This window comes from Manacus candei, unplaced genomic scaffold, assembly GCF_025592945.1.
Source record: "Manacus candei isolate 608988 ecotype Guabito, Panama unplaced genomic scaffold, ASM2559294v1 h1tg000035l, whole genome shotgun sequence".
Taxonomy (NCBI): domain Eukaryota; kingdom Metazoa; phylum Chordata; class Aves; order Passeriformes; family Pipridae; genus Manacus; species Manacus candei.
Window position 1 is genome coordinate 503,231 of NW_026138083.1, and position 19,574 is coordinate 522,804.

General features: G+C 55.3%; 3 protein-coding genes across 9 annotated transcripts in view; 2 read left to right on the plus strand and 1 right to left on the minus strand.

Moving 5' to 3' along the window:
• Positions 1 to 14,241, plus strand: part of CFAP61 (cilia and flagella associated protein 61) — a 96,175-nt gene extending 81,934 nt beyond the window's left edge. For 3 of the 4 annotated variants that reach the window (XM_051792916.1, XM_051792915.1, XM_051792913.1), the window contains one exon: positions 3,397 to 4,184. In XM_051792916.1, the coding sequence (XP_051648876.1) occupies positions 3,397 to 3,901 (505 nt within the window). In that variant the 3' untranslated portion in view covers positions 3,902 to 4,184. Of the gene's footprint in view, positions 1 to 3,396; positions 4,185 to 5,887; positions 6,039 to 13,499 lie in introns of those variants that run through there. The other variant, XM_051792914.1, reaches the window with a different exon arrangement.
• On the plus strand, positions 7,639 to 9,835 carry INSM1 (INSM transcriptional repressor 1). The gene is given in 2 exon segments (XM_051792919.1): positions 7,639 to 7,693; positions 7,696 to 9,835. Coding segments are annotated over 2 exon segments (1,443 nt in total). The 3' UTR covers positions 9,084 to 9,835.
• Positions 14,242 to 16,966: 2,725 nt separating the features above from the next.
• Positions 16,967 to 19,574, minus strand: part of RALGAPA2 (Ral GTPase activating protein catalytic subunit alpha 2) — a 97,050-nt gene continuing 94,442 nt past the window's right edge. For 2 of the 4 annotated variants that reach the window (XM_051792911.1, XM_051792910.1), the window contains one exon: positions 16,967 to 18,511. In XM_051792911.1, coding sequence (XP_051648871.1) covers positions 18,357 to 18,511 — 155 coding nt within the window. In that variant the 3' untranslated portion in view covers positions 16,967 to 18,356. The remainder of the gene's footprint in view (positions 18,512 to 19,574) is intronic. The other 2 variants (XR_007905435.1, XM_051792912.1) reach the window with 1 other exon arrangement.

The window sequence follows — 19,574 nt, forward strand, 5'->3', positions numbered from 1 at the left end:
CTGAGTAGCAGAAGAACAGCCAGAGGCACAGCATCCTCCACAGCTGTAATCAGGGCCACACCAGTCTGCAGAGGGATCTTTCAAAGGCACCATCACAAGGTGCCACCTGCCCTTTGAGTCTTGGAAAATGCCACCTCATCCTGGTCTCACTGCAGGGAGAAGCAGCAGCGTGTGCCCCTGCTCAGGGGTCAGTGTCAGTCCAGAGCTGGGCAGCTCTCTCACAGAGCTGGTCCTCTTCCTCTGCTAGGCCTTCCCTGTCACAGGGTTGTAAATTATTTTAAAATAACTGCAATTACTGATCTTCTTTTTGTACTTGATACCTTGCTTTTTGTTTCGTTCCTGTACAAACCAAGTGTGTTATTCTGGAGGTTTTTCCTTCAGTTTTTGAGACTTTCTGGCTTTGCACCTTGCTGCTGGTGGTATATCCTGTGCCAGCAAACCTGACAGTCAGCGAGGCAGTGTCAGGTCCTCGCTGCCAGGACGTAGAACCAGCTTCCACAGGAGTGGCTTCTTCTCCAAATGTGATGTGTTCCTGCAAATGACAGGGAGAGTAACTATAGGCAGCTCTTGGATGTACAACCACATGCACACACACTCCATTTTTGCTTGCTAGCAGTGCCCAGCTCTGTCCACTTTATTTATATCCTTTGCAAGGGGAAGGATTCTATGCCTTTTTTACAGGACACCACAAAATATTTCCTTCCTCCTTGCCTCTCATCTAATGTAGGCTACACCTCACCAGTGAGGCAGACCAGACTTTAAATATTGTTTGTCAATGAGAGGCAAGACCAGCTCCTTAGCAACGAGAAGGATGTCACTCATTGTCTTCTGGAGGAACCAGTTCCATCCCTCTCTGTCAGACGCCTTCCTGCCATCGCTGCCGTCGCTGGCAAGGCTTCCAGCAGGGCTCCCTGCTCAGAGGGGACCAAGTTTGCACACCCGTTATGCCCCTGGCACCATTGTCATCTTGTACACGTTTAGCCTGATGGCTCTGGCAGGTTATGAAAGACTGAAGGGTGCAAACACATGTGGCAGATGCCGTTCTCATGCAGCGGAGGAGCCTCTGAGCCCCTGTTGGGAGCCTGCCAGCTCCATCTCGCACACTGAAGAGCATTATACTTCAGAGCCTTCCCCAGCTCGCCCTGAGGGACTGCTGCTGAAGTGGTAATAAAATTCAGAATGAAAGTCAACTTGTTGGTTTGGATTCAAATGGGTGTTTTCATTATTAAACTTCCTTTTAGCAGCCATATGTGGAGCTGCTCTCTCAAAAACACCATGTGCCCCCTGAGAAAGGTGATTCGAACTGAAAAGATAAATAGATGAAAGCGCAGAGCCGGCAAAGAAAGCAAATTGTTTCTGTGAGGTGAATCTCCAAATTGCTCTTGGAGGGTACAGTTCTTCAGGTTAAGGGAAATGAAGGGAGATGGGAGTAAATGTTGGGTACTGGGAGCTCCTTCTGGCAACCTGTCTAGAAAATACGGACAAGGCATTCTCTGTTCCCTAAAAAAGGGCATTTTATTTGCATTAAATATTTCAAACTGAGCAATGAATTTCAGGTTTTGAGCTCCAAATCTGTGAATATTGACAGGAACAGTTAAACTCATGGTTATGAATGGAACTGGTAATGGTAGCAGGAATACATAGCACCCCTGAAACATTAATGAAAAGCATTTAATGCAACACCTCAGTGAGACAGGTGAGCACCTTAACTGAGGTAAGGCAGTTGGAAGATATGCCTCAGTTGAAAGAGGAAATCACCTCCTCAGAGTTACAATTAAAATTAAGATACCAGCTTGAAGACAAAACATTTGGCTAGTGGAATGTGGCTTTTAGCAGGGCACATCAGTAAAAATAGTGTGTTTAATTACCTTAATGTATTCTTGTATAATACTCCCCTTTCTCTTTGTTATCTGATATCAACAGTGAGTTAAAGGTTTGTGTTGGGTGGGGGTTTTCTTCTGAAATTAAAGGGGGTTTAAATATTTGAGGGATATTGCATTCTTGTCTAGGTCTCTGCACACATTTCAGGTGTGCAGTTACTGAAATAAAGATCTGTAAAGCTGAGCTCATCCTTTCTAACCTGCATATCTGAATGAGCCAGCGGTAACTCCTGGGCTGGGCAGCACTTGTGTTTGGAATAGCATCCATAAATATTTATAGTGTGAAAACGCCTATGGGAGAGAGCCCTGCTGTGCTGGAGGCCGTGCAGATTCCGAGGGGCAGCCCCAGCCAGCCTGGCACACAGAGAGGAACGGGCTGCAGGGACAGAGAGGGGCCGAGCACGTGAAAACCAGCCAAGCTGTGCCAGACACACAGAGCCTTGTTAATGGCACGGGAGAGCTGAGGTGTAGTTCAGAGCAGGAGGGGAAAATCCTGCCCCTGGATGGGGAGGAAATAAAATCCACAGAGAGGGAACTGCACGTTAGTTCTCTGTAGATAGAATTATTGAACTTGTGTAGCACCGTTTAAGTTGCCTTATCCAGATGTTCTTTTAGAGACCACACAGCTGGACCGGACAAGAGCATTTGTGTGCTCCTGGGGCAGTGCCAGGGCCCTGCTGCCATTCCAAAGGCACAAGTGTTGGGCACAGGCTTGCAAATGTCCTCTCCCACCTTCCTGGGTGACCCTGGTGACATCTGTTTGGTCATTACAGGGATGAGCGTGGGGCACCTCCTGACTGCAGCGAGCATTAACAAGAATTACACACGTGTAAAAATTATCTTTCGTTATAAAGGGAAATAAATCACAGCTTTGTAATCTGGCTGCCTCTGGTTATATTTACAGCCACGCGGTTCTGCATGGAGCCATGTCCTCTCCATCCTTTTCCTCCTTTTTCATGGAAGAATGCTCTCGTAAATGCTGTCACTGAAAGAAAAAGTTACAAGAGCTTCCTCCTAGAATCCGTTCAATTTAGCTTCATCACAGTAGCGCAAAGAACATATTGCAGCGCTGTGGTGGCCTGTTTTTCTGGCTTTTATTAATCCAGAAACCTTAATGATGAACAACATTTGTGTCATTGTCTACACAAATTTAATTTGTTTATGCAGCAGTTCAGTTAATCCTGCAATCTGCTTTTCTCAAATGAGGACAGATAATGGAGACACCGTTCTTTACAGGTCTTCAGGCTTTTAAATTCTGATAAAATCAGGATTCTTCACTGGGTCTTGCCACAGCTCTGAATTAAGCCACTTTAAATGTAATTACTGAAGCTGGCTGTACATCAGGAACATCCATTAAAAGAATTGATTGACCATGCTGTTACAGGAGGCGTTTTATGAACAAACGATCATGATGGGTCCAGAACTGTAATTTATAAAGGCAAAAAAGCAGGTAAATACTTTATTAGTGGTTAATGAGAGGTTCACAGGATAACTAAATTTCTTCTTTTTTCCCCAGCTACTTCAGGGAACCTTGGTCCATGGCCATCTATCACGATCGGTTTATTGATCTCCAGAAGGAGCTGCGCCAAATCCTGATGTCGGAACAGGTAAGAAAAACGACCGCCGAGTGCATTTTATTATTTAGGCAATTTGTTAGTGTTGTTCACTTCGGTTTCTTCTCCCATCTTTCTCCTGAAGCTTTATGTTTCTGTTTAGCTCTCTCCTCTGGGAAGCCTGAGCAGACCGTGTACCTCACGGAGGGGGGTCACCAAGTACAGCACATGGTTCAGTTTTGTTGTTTGGGCATATTCTCAAATCTGCCAGTAGAACTTGAAGTTGCTTTGTTTTCCTTCACAGCACTTTTGCATTATACCTGCAATTTAGTACAACTACACAGCAGAATGTGGAGGCTGGCTTGTCTAGCTGTCCCCTTGGGTTCAGTAGTGTTCCCTAACAGGAACTCACTACAGCCCATCCTACACCCACTTCAGCTGAGCCCGTGGGTAGGTTTTTCGTTGTAACCCAGAGTGAAAGCAACTGGCTTTTTCAGTAGTGTGTGGATGTCCTGAATACGGGTGCAATTGAAACGTTTGCTAATGCTGTTCATAGCTTTGGCATTAGCACCATAGACAGAGGCACAAAGCCTCAGCAGCCTGTAACTTTGCCTGCCCAAACTGCAAAGCCACTGCACTCTGTGGCTGTTAATGGCAGGTATCCAACAGCCCCCGGAGCTGCCTCCCCCACCCCCTCAGGAACTTTCTGGCTGATCCCAAACAGAATTTGAGTTCTTGTCTCTATGCCTCCACCTCACTACCTGGGACCAGCCTCCCCTCCCCTGCTCGAGCTGCCTTTGCCTTTGTTTAACCCTGCATGGTTCTGGGCGGCAGCCGTGGGGTTTAAGTACGTGCTCACAATTTTTAACTGTGCAGAAAAGGAACAGAACCGAGTGTTGATGGAGGCAGAGTGGCAGGAAGAAGGCAGGCTGTGGGGCCCATGGCTCACCCAAACCACCGTGCCCGTGCTGCCGTGTCCCAGCTGCAGCCACACGCACGCTCGGCTCTGCCTCCTCCCACAACAGCTCCAGGCAATTTGCTTCCCGTTGTCCTGACCCAGAAAGTGCCTTGGTGCGGTTTAATTTAGATTCTCTTGAAAGACATCTATAAAAGAAAACAAAATGAGGTTCTGTGCAGAATGGGGGGGCCTGATGTGAAGTGGGTTTTTTTGCCATCATTCAGTTGCATTTCACATGCTCCAAGTGTGAACAACTTCAGAGAGAGGGGAATTGGTGCCCTACAAATTAAGGATTCACTCGCCTTACCGTGTCCTTGTGGTAGCAGTCCTGACACACACAGTCCCCCTGCACAGACTGGAAGCAGCTCTGTGAGTCAGGATTGCTCACATGGATGTAAGGTGATGGTATCTGCATCTGAATGCAAATTAGGGGGGTTGGATTTTTATTTGGATTTCTTTATGGTAATTTTAACTATATTTACTAGATATCACATATATGTGTTTTCATTGGGTGTTCCTTCTGGGCACGTTGCCAGATACAGATTAGGTACCCTGTGCTTATGGAATCTCTCTTAAATGCCTTAGGACTGGCTGTATTTCTATATGGAGTAAGAGACTGTCTTTGCTTCCTGTTGCTCATATTCCAGTTCACTTTAGCACACAGAAAAATTACTGATGAAATGTAAAAATGAGGGAAAAACACCCCTTTGAAAGAGATGTTTAAGAACTGTGAACTTAAGTGCACAGGACTCAAGACATTTCTTGAGTTACAGTTTCCAGAGAAACTGGAAATCAGTGTCATGCAATAGGGGTAACATTTACAGAAACGTTTGCTGGTAGAAGCAATAACTGCATAGAAAAGCCGGTTGCGGTGGGCCGGGGACTGTGCGTTCAGCCTGTGTCGACACCGTCACCAAGGCCGCCCTCGCTGCACGGGGCTCTCGCGGGGCCTCTGGCGCAGGGCGTGTTTACCCCTCGGGGATCACAGCCATGTGTTTGTGCCGCCGTGCGCGGCTCCGGCGATGCAAACAGGCAGATGGCAGGGCCGGGGTCTGCACCTCCATCAGCTGTCGGATGCTGCCGCACGCCGAGGGCACACGTGCCGCGCCAGACCTTCCGGAACAGGCGCTTGTCCTCCGTCAGGAATAATGTCCAGCTTCTCCGGCCGCAGCTGAGGCTGCAGACTGGCTTAAAAGCCACAGTAAATTGGGCACGGGGTAGGGAATTCCTTTGGCTAAACCCCTCGGACAGTCTATGTCCAGGACAGCCGGGGGCTCCGCGCAGGTTCGGTTCCACACAACCCTTACATCTGCATCGTGTCACTTGGGAGGGAGGGATGAACAAACAGCCGAGCACCCCAGCCCCAGGGTGCACTCGGTGCCACAAAGTGCGAGCCCCACTCCGTGCTCACTGCCCACTGACACGTTTTTGGTCCCCGCCGCATCACCGGTGCGTGCCCCGAGTCCGGTTCGGCCTCTGACGGCTCTGTGTTGCAGGTGCCCGGGCAGTCCCCCGCCGCCGAGCACAGCCCCGGCCCGCCCGCCCTGCGGGAGCCCATCCTGCGCTTCCTGCGCCGCCACCGCGCCCACCTGCCCATGTACGCCCCGACCGACACCTACGGACCCCTGCGGACCCGGCCCGCGGCAGGTGAGAGACGGCGGGGGAACGGGGGGTCGGTGTGCGGGGCACGGCACTCGGTGTGCAGCCGTGTAGGCGAGGGGGCTCTCGGTGTGCAGCCCCAGTAGCGACGGGGCTCTCGGTGTGCAGCCTCGCCGGGGAAGGGGCTCTCGGTGTGCAGCCGTGTAGGCGAGGGGGCTCTCGGTGTGCAGCCCCGCCGGGGAAGGGGCTCTCGGTGTGCAGCCCCAGTGGTGACGGGGCTCTCGGTGTGCAGCCCCGCCGGGGAAGGGGCTCTCGGTGTGCAGCCCCAGTGGTGACGGGGCTCTCGGTGTGCAGCCCCGCCGGGGAAGGGGCTCTCGGTGTGCAGCCCCAGTGGTGACGGGGCTCTCGGTGTGCAGCCCCGCCGGGGAAGGGGCTCTCGGTGTGCCGGCGCGGCGGGGGGGCGGCGGCGCGTGCCCGCGGGCCCGCAGCTGTATGCTAATGCTCCGCGGGCCGCCCGCCCGCCCCGCCCCGCCGCACGCCTGTCCCACCGGGCGGGCGGGGCGGCCCACGACCCCCCCGCCGCCTGGCCAGGCCCGCAGGGGGGGTGTCCGGGGGAGCGGCGGCCCCCGGCGCCCCCCGCCCCCTCCCTTTGTGCGGGAGGGTCGCGCAGCTTTATGCTAATGCCGCGCACAAAGGCGCGCGCGGGGGGGCCCCGCTCGCTCGCGTGCCGCCCGCGTGCCCCGCGCCCCCCACAAAGGGCCCCGCGGGGGGGGCGCCGCCCGCACGCGCCCCCGGCCCCGCCGCGGCTCCGCGGCCCCGCCACCTGCGGGACAGCGCCGGGCCCCCCGCGCGTACCCCGCGCGGCCGCGGACAAAGGGGCACGGCAGCGGGGCCGCGGCCCGGGGGTCGCCCCGCGGCGGCTGCACCTGCCGCGGCCGGGCCGGCGGCACCGGCACCTCGCGGCGCCGGGCGCATCCTCGGGGGCTCCGGGCGTGTTTGCTTCGACACCGACGGCGGCGTGCGGGAGCGCGGGGACCCGCCGCACGTTCCCCGCCGCGCTTCGTATCCAAAGCGCGGCGGGGACCGCGGGCCTCGCGTAACAGGTTCGGGTACCGCCGGTCGGGGTTGCGGCGCTCCCGCCCCAGCCCCGCAGCAGCGCGGGCTCGTTCCGCTCTCGCAGCTGCCGGGCTCGGCCGGGCGCCGACGGCCCGTTCGCGATTCCTCCCGCTCGCGTAGACCCGTCGTTGGGCACCTGCTGCCGCCGATAGGCAGCACCCCAGATGGGCAGCACCCCCGGTGGGCAGCTCCGCTCCCTCTTGTGCCGCCGCCGCCACAAGCGCCGCTTTCACCGCCCCCTGCGCCGAGCTCCCCGCGCAGGTCCGCCCGCCGGGAGCGGCCGGCGCTCAGTGCCGGGGGCGGGCGGTGCAGCGCGGTGCCGTTCCCAGCTGGCAGGCGGGCGGGAGCGCCCCCGGTGCCGCTCCCGGTGGCGGTGCGGGCGCGGGGGGCGGCACACAAAGGCCGCGCGTGCCGGGCGGGCGGCGCGGGGCGGGCGGGGGCGGGGCCGGGCGTGTGCCGGGCCGGGCTCAGGTGCGGCCGCGCCGCCGCCGCCGCCGCTGATTGGCCGGTGCCGCCGCCGCCGGCCCGAACAATGGCCCCGACCCGCTTAAAGGCGGCGGCGGCCGCGCCGCGGGCAGAGCGAGGAGCCTTCGCCGCGGCCGCCGCCGGCCCGGAGCCGGCGCCAAGATGCCCCGGGGCTTCCTGGTGAAGCGCAGCCGGCGGCCCACCCCCGTGTCCTACCGGGTGCGCTGCTGCCGCGAGGCCGCCGCCGGCCCGCCGCTCCCCGCCGGCGCCGCCCCGCCGCCCGCCTGCCCCGCCGCGCCGCCGCCCCCGCCGCGGGACTCGCCGCCGCCCGTGCCCTTCGGGACGCCCGATGCCGCCGTGCAGGCGCTGTACAGCCCCACGCGGCCCGTCAGCAGGGACAAGTACCTGGAGCGCGGCTTCAGCCTGGGCTCACCCGTCTCGGCCGAGTCCTTCCCCGCCCCGGCCGTGCCCGGCACCATGGACCCGCTCCTCTTCGCCCCGGCCGAGCTCAAGCTCTGGGCCGCCGCCGGCCACGTCGAGCCTCCCGCCACCCACCCCGGCCCCGGCGGAGCCCCCGCGCCGCCCGCCCCGGCCGCGCCGCCCGCCTCGGGCCGCCCGCCGCCCAACAAGCGCCCGCCGGGCGCGGCCGAGCCCGGGCGGCACAAGGCCCCGTCGGGCAAGAAGACGAAGGCGATCCGCAAGCTGACCTTCGAGGACGAGGTGACCACCTCGCCCGTGCTGGGGCTGCGCATCAAGGAGGGCCCGGTGGAGGCGCCGGCCAAGGCGCGGGGCGGCTGCGCCCGCCCGCTGGGCGAGTTCATCTGCCAGCTCTGCAAGGAGGAGTACGGGGACCCCTTCGCGCTGGCGCAACACCGCTGCTCCCGCATCGTCCGGGTGGAGTACCGCTGCCCCGAGTGCGACAAGGTCTTCTCCTGCCCCGCCAACCTCGCCTCCCACCGCCGCTGGCACAAGCCGCGCCCGCCCGCCGCCAAGGGTGGCCCCGAGGCGGGCCGGGCATCGGCCGCGGCCCCGGGCCCGGCGGAGGAGCCGCCGAAGGAGGCGAGCGGCGGCAGCGGCAGCGAGCGGGACACGCCGAGCCCTGGCGGAGCCTCGGAGGCGGGCTCCGAGGAGGGGCTCTTCGAGTGCCCCCGCTGCTCCAAGCGGTTCCGCCGGCAAGCCTACCTGCGCAAGCACCTGCTGGGGCACACCGCCCCGGCCCCCGCATCCGCACCGGCACCCGCACCGGCCCCCGCGCCCGCCCCGGAGCCCGCTGCCGAGGAGCCGCCCGCCGCCGAGTGCCGACTCTGCCCCGTCTGCGGGGAGACCTTCCCCAGCAAGAGCAGCCAGGAGCGGCACCTGCGCCTCCTCCACGCCGCCCAGGTCTTCCCCTGCAAGTACTGCCCGGCCACCTTCTACAGCTCGCCCGGCCTCACCCGGCACATCAACAAGTGCCACCCCTCGGAGAACCGGCAGGTCATCCTGCTCCAGGTGCCGCTGCGTCCCGCCTGCTGAGCCGCCCGTGCCTTCCCCGCCGGCCCCGCGCCGCTCCCCCGGGGCCGCCACACGATTAGCTTTAATACGGCTTGCGACCTGCTGGAATCTGGCTTTACACTTACCTTCCCGGGGTCTCTCTCTTCTTTTTTCTTTTTTCTTTTTTTTTTCTTTTTTTTTTAATTTTTTTTTTAAATTTTGTTCCTTCACTCCGGTTTTTATCGATGTGAACAGATCAAACTGCTCGAGAGAATCGAGCATTTCCTTTAGTGTAGCCACAAATGCCTTGACTCTGCTGTTGATGGTCTCCAGAAAATGCTGTAGAAACTGCCTTAACTGTGACATGCCAACTTTCTGTTTCTGTTTGTTTTGCCCTTACTAAGGTAGCTCATGAGTTGACTATCTGTATATGTTGGTTTGAGTAATTATGTTATTTATTCGTTATTTATTTATATTAATTATGAAGATTGATATTATTTGATTGCAGATATTCTAATGTGCTTTTTTTGTCTCCCCGCCTGCCATTTCACTGTGCGTTTTAGAAGATCTTTTTTTCTAAAGGGATCTGCTAAAAAGGTTTTAACTTTTATACCTAGAATAACACATGATCTTAACCATTTTATCCCGTGCAACCAACAGCTCTTACTTTTAGATGCAATCTCTTTTTCTACACACATTATTTTCTTAACTGTTAGCTATTTATAGAGTGCTTCGATAGAACTGTTTCAACTGTATAATTATTTACTATTCAAATAAAATATTTTCAAATTCAAGCGTGCCCCCACCCCTCCTGCTTCTCCCTGCCGGGCTGGCCCTGAGGGCTCGGGGGGCTGGGACCCAGCCCCGCAGTGCAGCTGGCAGGGAGCCTCCGTCAGGGAGCCTCGTCGCGGCACCAGCCTGCTCCGCACCGTTTGATGAGATTAATTAAAAAGGAATTACCGGGAGGAGGAGAGCAAGGTGCGGTGTGGCCGCCCTGGGAAGGCTGCCCTGCTGAGCAAGGGGTGCCCTGGCTGTGGGCTGGAGCCCCAGCCCTGCCCCTATCACAGCTGGCACCGGGCACAGCCAGCCCCGTGCTCTGCTGCTGGGGACAGCCAGGGAGGAGCTGCCAGGGACCTCCTCTGGAAGGTGTTGCAGGGAGAACTCGAGGAAGGGCAGCACTTATGAGTGGAGAACTTGGAGATATCCTTGCCTGGGAGGGCTGTGCTGTGTGCTGGGTGGCTGCCCCACGTGCTCAGCACCGAGGTGTGGGGTTCAGGGGCTTGGTGGAGCAGTGGCATCCTGCTTTGGCTGTGAGCTGTGAAGGCTGGCACATGGAATGCCAGGCGTCTGTGTGCCTCCTGGCAGGGCTGGAGTCTGCTCCTGCCTGTCCCTCGGCCCTGCTGTGGGACTTCTGCAGCATCCTTCAACAAGCATGTATATATAGGTAGCTCTTCAGGACTTGTGTCTGTGTGTGGGAATCGCAGGGGTTTGGTCAAAATGTAGTTCCGTTTTTTAGTGAAAAGTGTTGTAGTACCTGTGTAAGTGGGGAAGGTGTGTGCTGGGTCTGTGACACCCCTCTCCCAGGCAGCCGTTGCAGTGCACCTGTACAATCTCCCCCTTTACCAGCAGGAGAAGCCATGGAGCCAACTCCATGGCGTGTGGATCTGCTTGGCAGCCCCAGCAAATCCCTGCTCCCAGACTGGTGTGTGAAGGGCTGAGCAGCTGCAGGGGCTCAGCATGGGCCTTGGGGCTGCTCCGTCTCTGGGATGGCAACACCTTTGAGGCTTTGGCTCACAGGAAGAGGTTTCCAACCTGTTCCTGCCATCTTCTCTCACCTAAAGGCTCCTGCCTGAGACTCGGCTGATCCACTGTGGGAAAGGAGCTTCCCGTAGGGAAATTTCCCAGGAATCGTCTGGGTATTTTTTGATATAGCAAAGCTTGTAGAGAAAGAAAGTCTTTCTAGAGAAAGATTTTTTTTTTCATGTTCAGTCAGGCTAAACAGCACCAGTGCAGGTACACTCCTGCTGTCTTGATTCCTAGGAAACCAACTTGGTTATGCCAGGGCTGACTTCAGGCCTCGGCATAGCTGTGGTTTTAGCTGTAGATTGGTATACTAGAAAAGACCATGGCCCGAGAGACACAGGCAGCAAAACATGCCTGGCAAGAGGTGTGGTTTTGCTTTTCCTGGCTTCCCTGGCCTCAGAAAGCCCCAGATCCTGGGCTGTCGCAGACGGCGTCGCAGCTGTCCATGGGCTGGGCTCTCTGCTCCCCAAGGGGACTTTGCCAGCACACATGGCTGTCCTCTTGGGCCACTGGACACTGTTTCTAGAGCAATGCCCAGTGCATCCTCACCCCAGAGCTCCATCCATGCCATCACAGCACTGTCCCTGATGAAATCCATGCTCAAAGCTTGTGGCACCAGCAGGCCACAAAACAACAGCTTTATACCGGTGTCCATTTCCTAATCCAAGTAATCCATGTCTGTCCCCGTAGGAATCAGTTAAAATTTGTTGGGGCCAGAAGAATTTCCCAGGTTTGTAGAACTGTCTTGGTAGCCATTGGCACCAATGATGTATTATATCTTCTGCTGAGGATTGCAGTGGAAAGCATGATCAGTGGAGATTCTGTGTTGGGTAGGCGTAAGGGGAGGTGACACTGGAGTACTTTGGAAATGGCTCCATTCACAGTCATCCTGTAAAAAGGGTGGAATGTGCTTTTGGCGTCACTGGGCTGCAGCAGCCTGGGCAGAGCTACTGAGCCTTTATGTCTGCAGCCCTTCTCCCCTGCCTGCACTGCCGGGTCCTTGTGAGGGTGAGCACCGACTGCCCGGGGGGTTTTTGGAGAGGGTCCTTGTGAGGGTGAGCACCGACTGCCCGGGGGGTTTTACAGGGAGCCATCGGCATCACCATTTTGCGTCTCTTGCCCCTCTGATAGTGAAGGGCATCGCGCCACCACGACAGGTCACAAAGCCACCTGCTCACCCAAGCCTCCCTTGGGCAGTATTTTGGGGAGGGGTCTGTCCCTACCCCTCACCAGCTCCTCCCTTGTGCCATCCCACCGCCCAGGCCCGCAGCACTGGACCTCTAGTGGGCTCAGCTCTGCCTCCTCCTCTGTGCCCATGAGACCCCTAAGCCCACCTGTAGCTCGGTGGCTACACTGGGAGCCCAGTGCCGTGGCAGGACCCGGAGCTCACCCAGCGCTGCTCACGGCAGCTCCTGGGAATGCAGGTGTGGCCTGGTGGGTGCCATATCCTCGCCATCCGGCAGCACGGGCAGCCAGTGCTGTGCAAACAAAGCCTCCTGCTGTCAGCTAACAGATCAATTGCTGATGGCTCTCCGTGCCTCCAACAGGAACAGGTTTGGGCACCACGGAAAACACTGATCTTGCCCCAGATGTGTCGTGGTGGGGGCAGCTGGTGCGTGGCTTGCTCACTCTGTGCACACGGACAGAGGGCTCTGCCCTGTGCACACAACACCGGAGCCTTCCTCCTCTCCGAGCACACTGGAGCCAAATGCTGGTCTGGAATGGATTGTGAGCACACGGAAAGGAGCCAGGGAGGTTAATTACAGGAACCTGCAGGGTCCTGAGAAATGCAGCGTGGACTCTGTCCCTGCCCCACGGACATGGAGCTGGTGAGGAACTGGGCTGAGCTGCTCCCCCCTGCAGGGGAGGAGCCTCCGCAGCCTGCTTGTCCACTGTAGGTTTTTAGCAATTTTTGGTACCAACGCCCCAGTCCCTCGCAGCCATCAGCGCAGTGGGGCATCCGTCAGCTGCCTTGCTGGAAGGACTCCTGGGAAACATAGCTGGGCACGACCCAAGGTTTTGAGGGGTCCTGCCCTGCACCTCCCTGTCTGTTTCTTGGGTGGGCGGTTGGGAGGTGTCCAGGGGTTTGAGGCGAGCCCAGGAACAGGACAGGGTTGGGCTTTTGCCCTGGGCTTCAAACCTCTTCCTCACACGAAATGTTTAAAAACATGCGTCGCCATTAATGAGCTGGGAAATGGCTCATGGAGTTACAGGTGTTTCTGCCCATTCACTGCAGGGCATGTGGTGCCATCAGGTGCCATGGGGTGCTGTGGGGGTGTTGGTGCTTTGGGCTGGATGGGACAGGAGCTTCCTGAGGTACCCTGGCGAGCTCCCCTTGGGTGGAAGACCTAGGCATGTGGGTGCGTCCTGCATATTGCATTTAAACACCTCAGATCCTTCCATGCAGATAAAAAGCCTCATCAGGGCTTTAAATGGTCTTAATTAAATTTAGTTTACAATCCACATAACAAAGGTCTGCCTCTGGCAACATTTGGTACCTTAATCAGAGAGATGGACATGCCAGGCTGTTCTGTGATACCGGCTCCGGGCACCTGCAGGCTTGGTCCTTACAAACCATTCCTGAATCCAAGTGCTGGGCTGCAGGGCCAGGGCACAGCCAGCACTGCTCTGACTGTGCCCTTCTCCTCCGTGCAGGCAGCGAGGCAGCGAGGCTGGGCAGAGCTGGGCCGGGCAGAGCTGGGCTGGGCAGAGCTGGGCACGGCGGCATCGGCGGCGTGGGGAGCTGCGGCCCCTCCTCGGAGCACGCCCTCCCAACACGGTAACGGGGATGTTATTCCCAACAGCCAGGGCTGGTTAAATCCCCTGTTCCTCTTGGAAAAGAACGGCTCTTTTCAAGCACTAATAAAGCCCCTTTGCAGCTCTGAAGGTGAGGGTACGTACAGCCCGGCCCATTCCCAAGCCCGACCGAGGCTTGAAGCCTTTTTTAGGGCCCAGGGAAGGTGACTGACAGGGAGGATTTAAAGCAGAGCAGAGGCTCTGCCGGTGCTGCAGGGGGTGCTGGGCCAGGGCCAGGGGAGAGAAGGGACATGGCTTGGCTGCAGATCAGAACAGGTTCTGCTACCTCAGGGTATGGGACCACGGTGTTGTTTTATTATCTCATTTTACAGTTTTTCTTACTAAATTGCCTGTATTGCAACACCAGTGCAAAGACAAATGTGAGGAAAATGCTGTACAGCTGGGGGGTTGAGCTGGGAAGTTTTTGTTTAGTTATATGCACACAGAAGAAATTCAGAATTTATTACATACAATACATTATATTTTACATTTGCCTCATCCATGGAAATGTTCCTGGCCAGGTTGGATGGGGCTTGGAGCAACCAGGTCTAGCAGAAGGTGTCCCTGCCCATGGCAAGGGAGTGGAACAAGATGGGCTTTAAGGTCCCTTCAGAATCAGAGATTCTGTGATAAAGTAAATATAAATAATATATTCCTTTTATAGCAGTATATCCTATAATCTATAAAGGTATACTTCAGAATATATAGTCCAGTGTATATTACATACGTTATATCAATGCATATTATATTATACAACATATACTAATATATAATGTCTGGTTTATGTTGTCTGTCAGACAATGCATATTAGAAAACATTATGTCCAGTACATAATATCATATATGCATTACAGATAATTAGTGATACGTTGCCAGTACTGCTGTAATGAAACACCACTGTCTTACAGAATCTTTCCCAGCTCTGCAGCCACGGTCTGTGTGCTGTGGAGGACAGAATGCACTGCACAGTGCACAGGTGCACACACATATGCACAGCTGGCATATGCACCATACCTGCATGTCAGACATGACCTAAAATAGTATTATTTATTGCATGTACATAGTGCATTGAATATTCCGTGATGCACATTATATGTGTGCAAAATATTGTATCGTGTATTATAGTACACGTTCTTTATGGAATGTTATATAGGATTCACATGTTGCTGATGTGATTTACACAATTTTCTTATGCAGTATGCTGTTATTTAGAATGTACATATATATGCACACAATATTACGGTTCGTATAGTAATGTTGTAGTTTATGTAGTGCTATGAACATAGAGCTACATTATATGCCAGGGATGTGTGCATATATAGATATATGCATATATAATGTATATGTAATATGTCGTATATACGTAACCTTAACCCCCTAGTTTGATAAAATTGTTAAATTTATACTGAAGATCAATATTCTAAAACAAGTCTTAATAAGATAAAATATATAGTGCATATATAGTATACTACATTGTATGTTATATAATGCATATCACATTACATAACTTGTATTATATGTAGATTATAGATTATAGATTGCATGTATTATGCTTAATGTAATAACATATACACATTGTATCTGTGTGTATTTGGTAGCTATAATATATACACTATCCAGTTTAAACATATAGACATACACAATGTAAAATGTTAGATATATAATTAAACATACTATAGCACATAACATATAGATCATGAGATACATAATGTTATATATAGAGAGAGCACATTAACAGATGTAGAAATAAGATAATACACATGAACATGGTAGGCATCCTCCTAAGGCTGGAAAAGAGTGGATTTAGATGGGATATTGTGAGGAAATTCTTGGCTGCGAGGATGGGGAGGTGCCCTGGCACAGGTTGCCCAGAGAAGCTGTGGCTGCCCCATCCCTACAAGTGTCCAAGGCCAGGTTGAAGCAACCTGGTGGAAGGTGTCCCTGCCCATGGCAGGGAGTGGAATGGAATGGGCTTTAAGGTCCCTTCCCACCCAAACCATTCTGCGATCCCACAGTAAGTATAAACTAGTTATATATTATTTTATTTTTTATTTTCATAATTATTATTAATGTCATTTTTGTGCCTGCTGCCGCAGCCGGTGGGGCTGGGGGTGCCTTGGCCCCATGTTCCTGCCCCGTGCTGTGCTGGGCTGGCTCCGTGCCCGCCCTGTGCCCACCTGCTGACAGGGGATGGGTCCCCACGGCTGTGCCAGCCCCCATCCTGGGGTGCACAGGCACTGCCCGGCCCAGGGATGCCAGTGCAGTGACTGAGCACTGTGACCCCGTGTCCGGCTCCCGCCTCCTCCCCAGTTCCACAGGAGGGTGGCAGGTGCTGGGCCTGGGACAGGGATCCTCCTCAGCAAAGGTGGGTGGAAGCCGTGTTCCCAAGGGCAGTTATTTCTGCAAAGGGAGCCTCATCTGGAGCCAGCTGCAGTGACTCTCCATTTCTGACGAGAGCACCTGAAAGCAATTGAGGAGAGAACTTTGTCGTCTCTCTTCAGCAAAGGAACAGAGAGTTCCAAGTGTCTTTTCTGACACTGCATGTGCAGCCCCCTGCATTTCCTTAAGGAATATCTCAATAGAATAGAAAATCACCATTAGAAACATCTTGTTTTTAATGCTGATGCACGTGGCTGGGCCACAGGGGATTGCAGGGAAGCAGGTTATGGACAGTGGCCTCTGAGGGTCCCCGAGGGTCGATCATTGTGCTCAGCAACCACTGAGCCCCCTCAGCGCCGTGGGAAGGGCCAGGCTGGCAGGAGGTGCCCACCCTGCAGGGGTGGCAAATGGCACTGCTGCCGCGTGGGGCCCTGTGGGGTGAGCGGGGGTGTGACCGTGTCCAGTGCCCGCGTCAGTCACGGTGTGGCACGAACACCCCACGAGCACTCGAGCCTGGAAACGCCGTTGCTGGTTCCGCACCGGGCAGCCGGTCCTGCAGCCGCGGCCTCGGTGCTGAGGGACGGCAGAGTTTGTGCCGGTGCCGCCGTCACCGCGCCGTGTCCCACAGTGACCCTTCCTGCTCCGTGTGAGCCAGCCCTGCACACCCACGGGCCCAGGCAGCTCCACTCGGCAGCGGCATGGTCGGGAGCCACCACCCCCTCCCCGGAGGCAGAGCTGAGCGCCAGACCGGACCCAACACCTCCCACCCACCCGGCTGCTGCACACACCACCCAGGTACGCCCTTCTATTGCTCTGGGGGGACATTTATTGTGAGCAAAGATTTATTAAATTTGTGAGGGGTAACAGAGCAGCTTTGTCATCCACGTCAGGGTGCAAAACCACAGCTGAGTTTATACAAATTAATAGGCTTTTGACATCAGGAAAACACTATTTCATCAGTGTTTTAATTCCTCCCTGAATTAGAGATGCATATTGCTCTAACAAGAAATGGCTCCTTACTCAGAAGGATGCCTTTGAAATTGTTTCAGACCAGCTATTGGATAACTAAGGGTCAGACAGCCCCGCCTGTCCAGCCCTGAAAGTAAAATAAATTAAAATACACCTTTTATTTTCTAAGTTCCTTCAACAACACAAAAACAGTAGAAAGCAAAACCCAAATGTGAGGCAGAAAATCAAACCAGCCATCCAAGCCCCGAGTGACGGAGGCTCCTTCCTGCAGCTGTGCTGGGTGGTTCCTGTCAGCTCCACTGGTTCTGGCTCCTGCTCCTGGGGCACTGGGGCCTGGGCACAGATCCCACAGCAGAGCATGGAGCCACCTGGACACCACTGGCTGTGGCTGGAACAGCGTCCTGCGTGCACAGCGTGGTCCCGGGCTGGCAGACGGACAGACAGACGTAACACCAGGTACAAGTGCAAAAACAAATGCCCAGTGGGGCATTTCCCAAAAATGCAATCCCTTCACTTAAAGCAACTCCCATTCCATTGGGAGGTGTGCGTGGGAGTATCCAGGAGCGACCGAACACCAGCAGGACATGGATCCGTGGCTGTGGGATCTCAGATTTTTGTTGCTTTTATAACTCTGGGGATTTACCTACAAAAATTGTCACCCCTAGAAACCTACCACACGTGGAGACTGAAACACATCACCTACTGACAACATGAGCTCTGCTCACTACACCAGGTGCCAGGAGGACACTGCACGTCCTCAAAAGCCTTCAGATGTGCTGTCCTCTGGCTAGAGATGGGTCACAGCCTGCTGCCCTGCTGGGACACAGTGAAGGGGTTACCCAGTTCTTCACTCTGTGCTGGGGAGGGTCGTGGCAGGAGTGTGGCTTTTGTGTTCTAGGGAGTGGTTCAGTGTGCAGCCATCACATGCCATGGAGGGGCCACAGTGCTCCTGCAGTGGGACAGCACAGGGAGAGCAGGGACAGCAGACTGGAGAGCTGCTCCCTCTTCCACCTGTGCTCCCAAGGGGAACATGTGCTACCTGGCTAGTCACAGGAAAACCTCTATTTAGACAGAATTCCCTAATGCACAGGTAAGTGCTGCATGGAATGACTAAAGCGATGCTCTAAGGGTACACTGGATAACTGGCTTCAGTGCTGGTTCATGACCTGTAGCTGTGGCGCCAGCGCCTGTGCCCAGGGGCTTGGGGCCCTTGCTCAGCCAGTGACAGCACCTGATCACCAGCCACCTCTGTCCCGGTCAGGGAACGGCAGTTTTACAGAGCAAAGCCCTCGTCCATCCCCTTCCAGACAAGCTCCCCCCAAAGTGCCCGTTCTGTCGCTCCCCTGGCCAGAGCTCTGTGTCCCGGAGCTCAGCTGGAAGCCTTGCTGAGAGCGCTGGTGGAGCGGCGGAGCTTCCCGGAGACTCTGCTCCTGGAGGCACGTGGCAGCGTGGGCGAGGGCGGCTCCGCCAGCTCGATGCCGATGGTGACAGTGAGGTCAGCGCTTGCACTTGTGGTGAGGCAGCCTGGAACACAGAGCGGGCAGGGAAAAAACAGGTCAGGACAGAAAAGCCTGTGTGCCTTGGAATAACCGCATGGCACAGCCCCTCCCCTCTTCCCAGTTCCTCCTCGGCATCACTGAGGTGAACCTGACATTTACAGGAGGAATTTGGCCAGGCACCTGAGGAACTGCGATATACTGCACTTCCTGGAGAAATCAGGGATTTCTCTTTGCCAGCTCCCACAAGTGAGGAGCAGCCAGGCTGTGACAGGCCTCAGTGCCCAGGTGAGCGCTGAGGCCCCCGGCACCAGCCCCTTTGGGTCTGCACAGCCCCCAATGGCTCCCAGTGCTGCAGCAGCCCCATGGGACCGGGGGAGGATACTCCCATCCTGCTCACTTGAAGCTCCAGCAAACCCACATACAATAGTTCTGTGTGGGTTATATAAAATTGTTTTTTGCTGTGTGTCACTAAGCAGCTCTTGTGTATTCAGTCTGTTACAGGGAGCTGGAAACGAGCTTCCCCAGCATGAGGACTCGCACAAAACTCCCTGGAAGATGTCTGGTGTCTCTGATAAAAAAACCCTAAAGAATCACGATTTCTTCCAATTTCACTGCGTGACAGGACACCAGGTACCCTCATTACTGGTGGCTCACCTTAGAAGGGTCTCTGGGAGCCTGGGGGCTATGGGGTGTAACCTGGGGTTACACTTTGTTGTTCTACAGCCTGGAGTTCCACCTCATTTATTCTCCATAGGCCAGTACAACCAGAGGCTCGGGCTGGCTGAGTGGGAGCAGGTGAGCACAGGGCCTTTAACTGAGACACAAATGACCAAAGCCAGGTGCAGCTGCTCCCAGGGACACACCCTGCCCTGCTCCTGCTGCTGGGGGTCTGACCTGTCCCAAGGCGCTTCCCAGAGGAACACCATTTCATCAGCTCCCTTGGGGAACAGTATTTTTAAACCGTGTTGCAATTCTCTCCCTAAGTGTAAACACAAGTTTTTTCCTACAGGTGGGAGGGAAGAACAGCCTTGCAGCCAGGTGAGGAGGGTGGAGGGAGGCTCTAAGCCCACACCAAAGGCCAGTGCCTG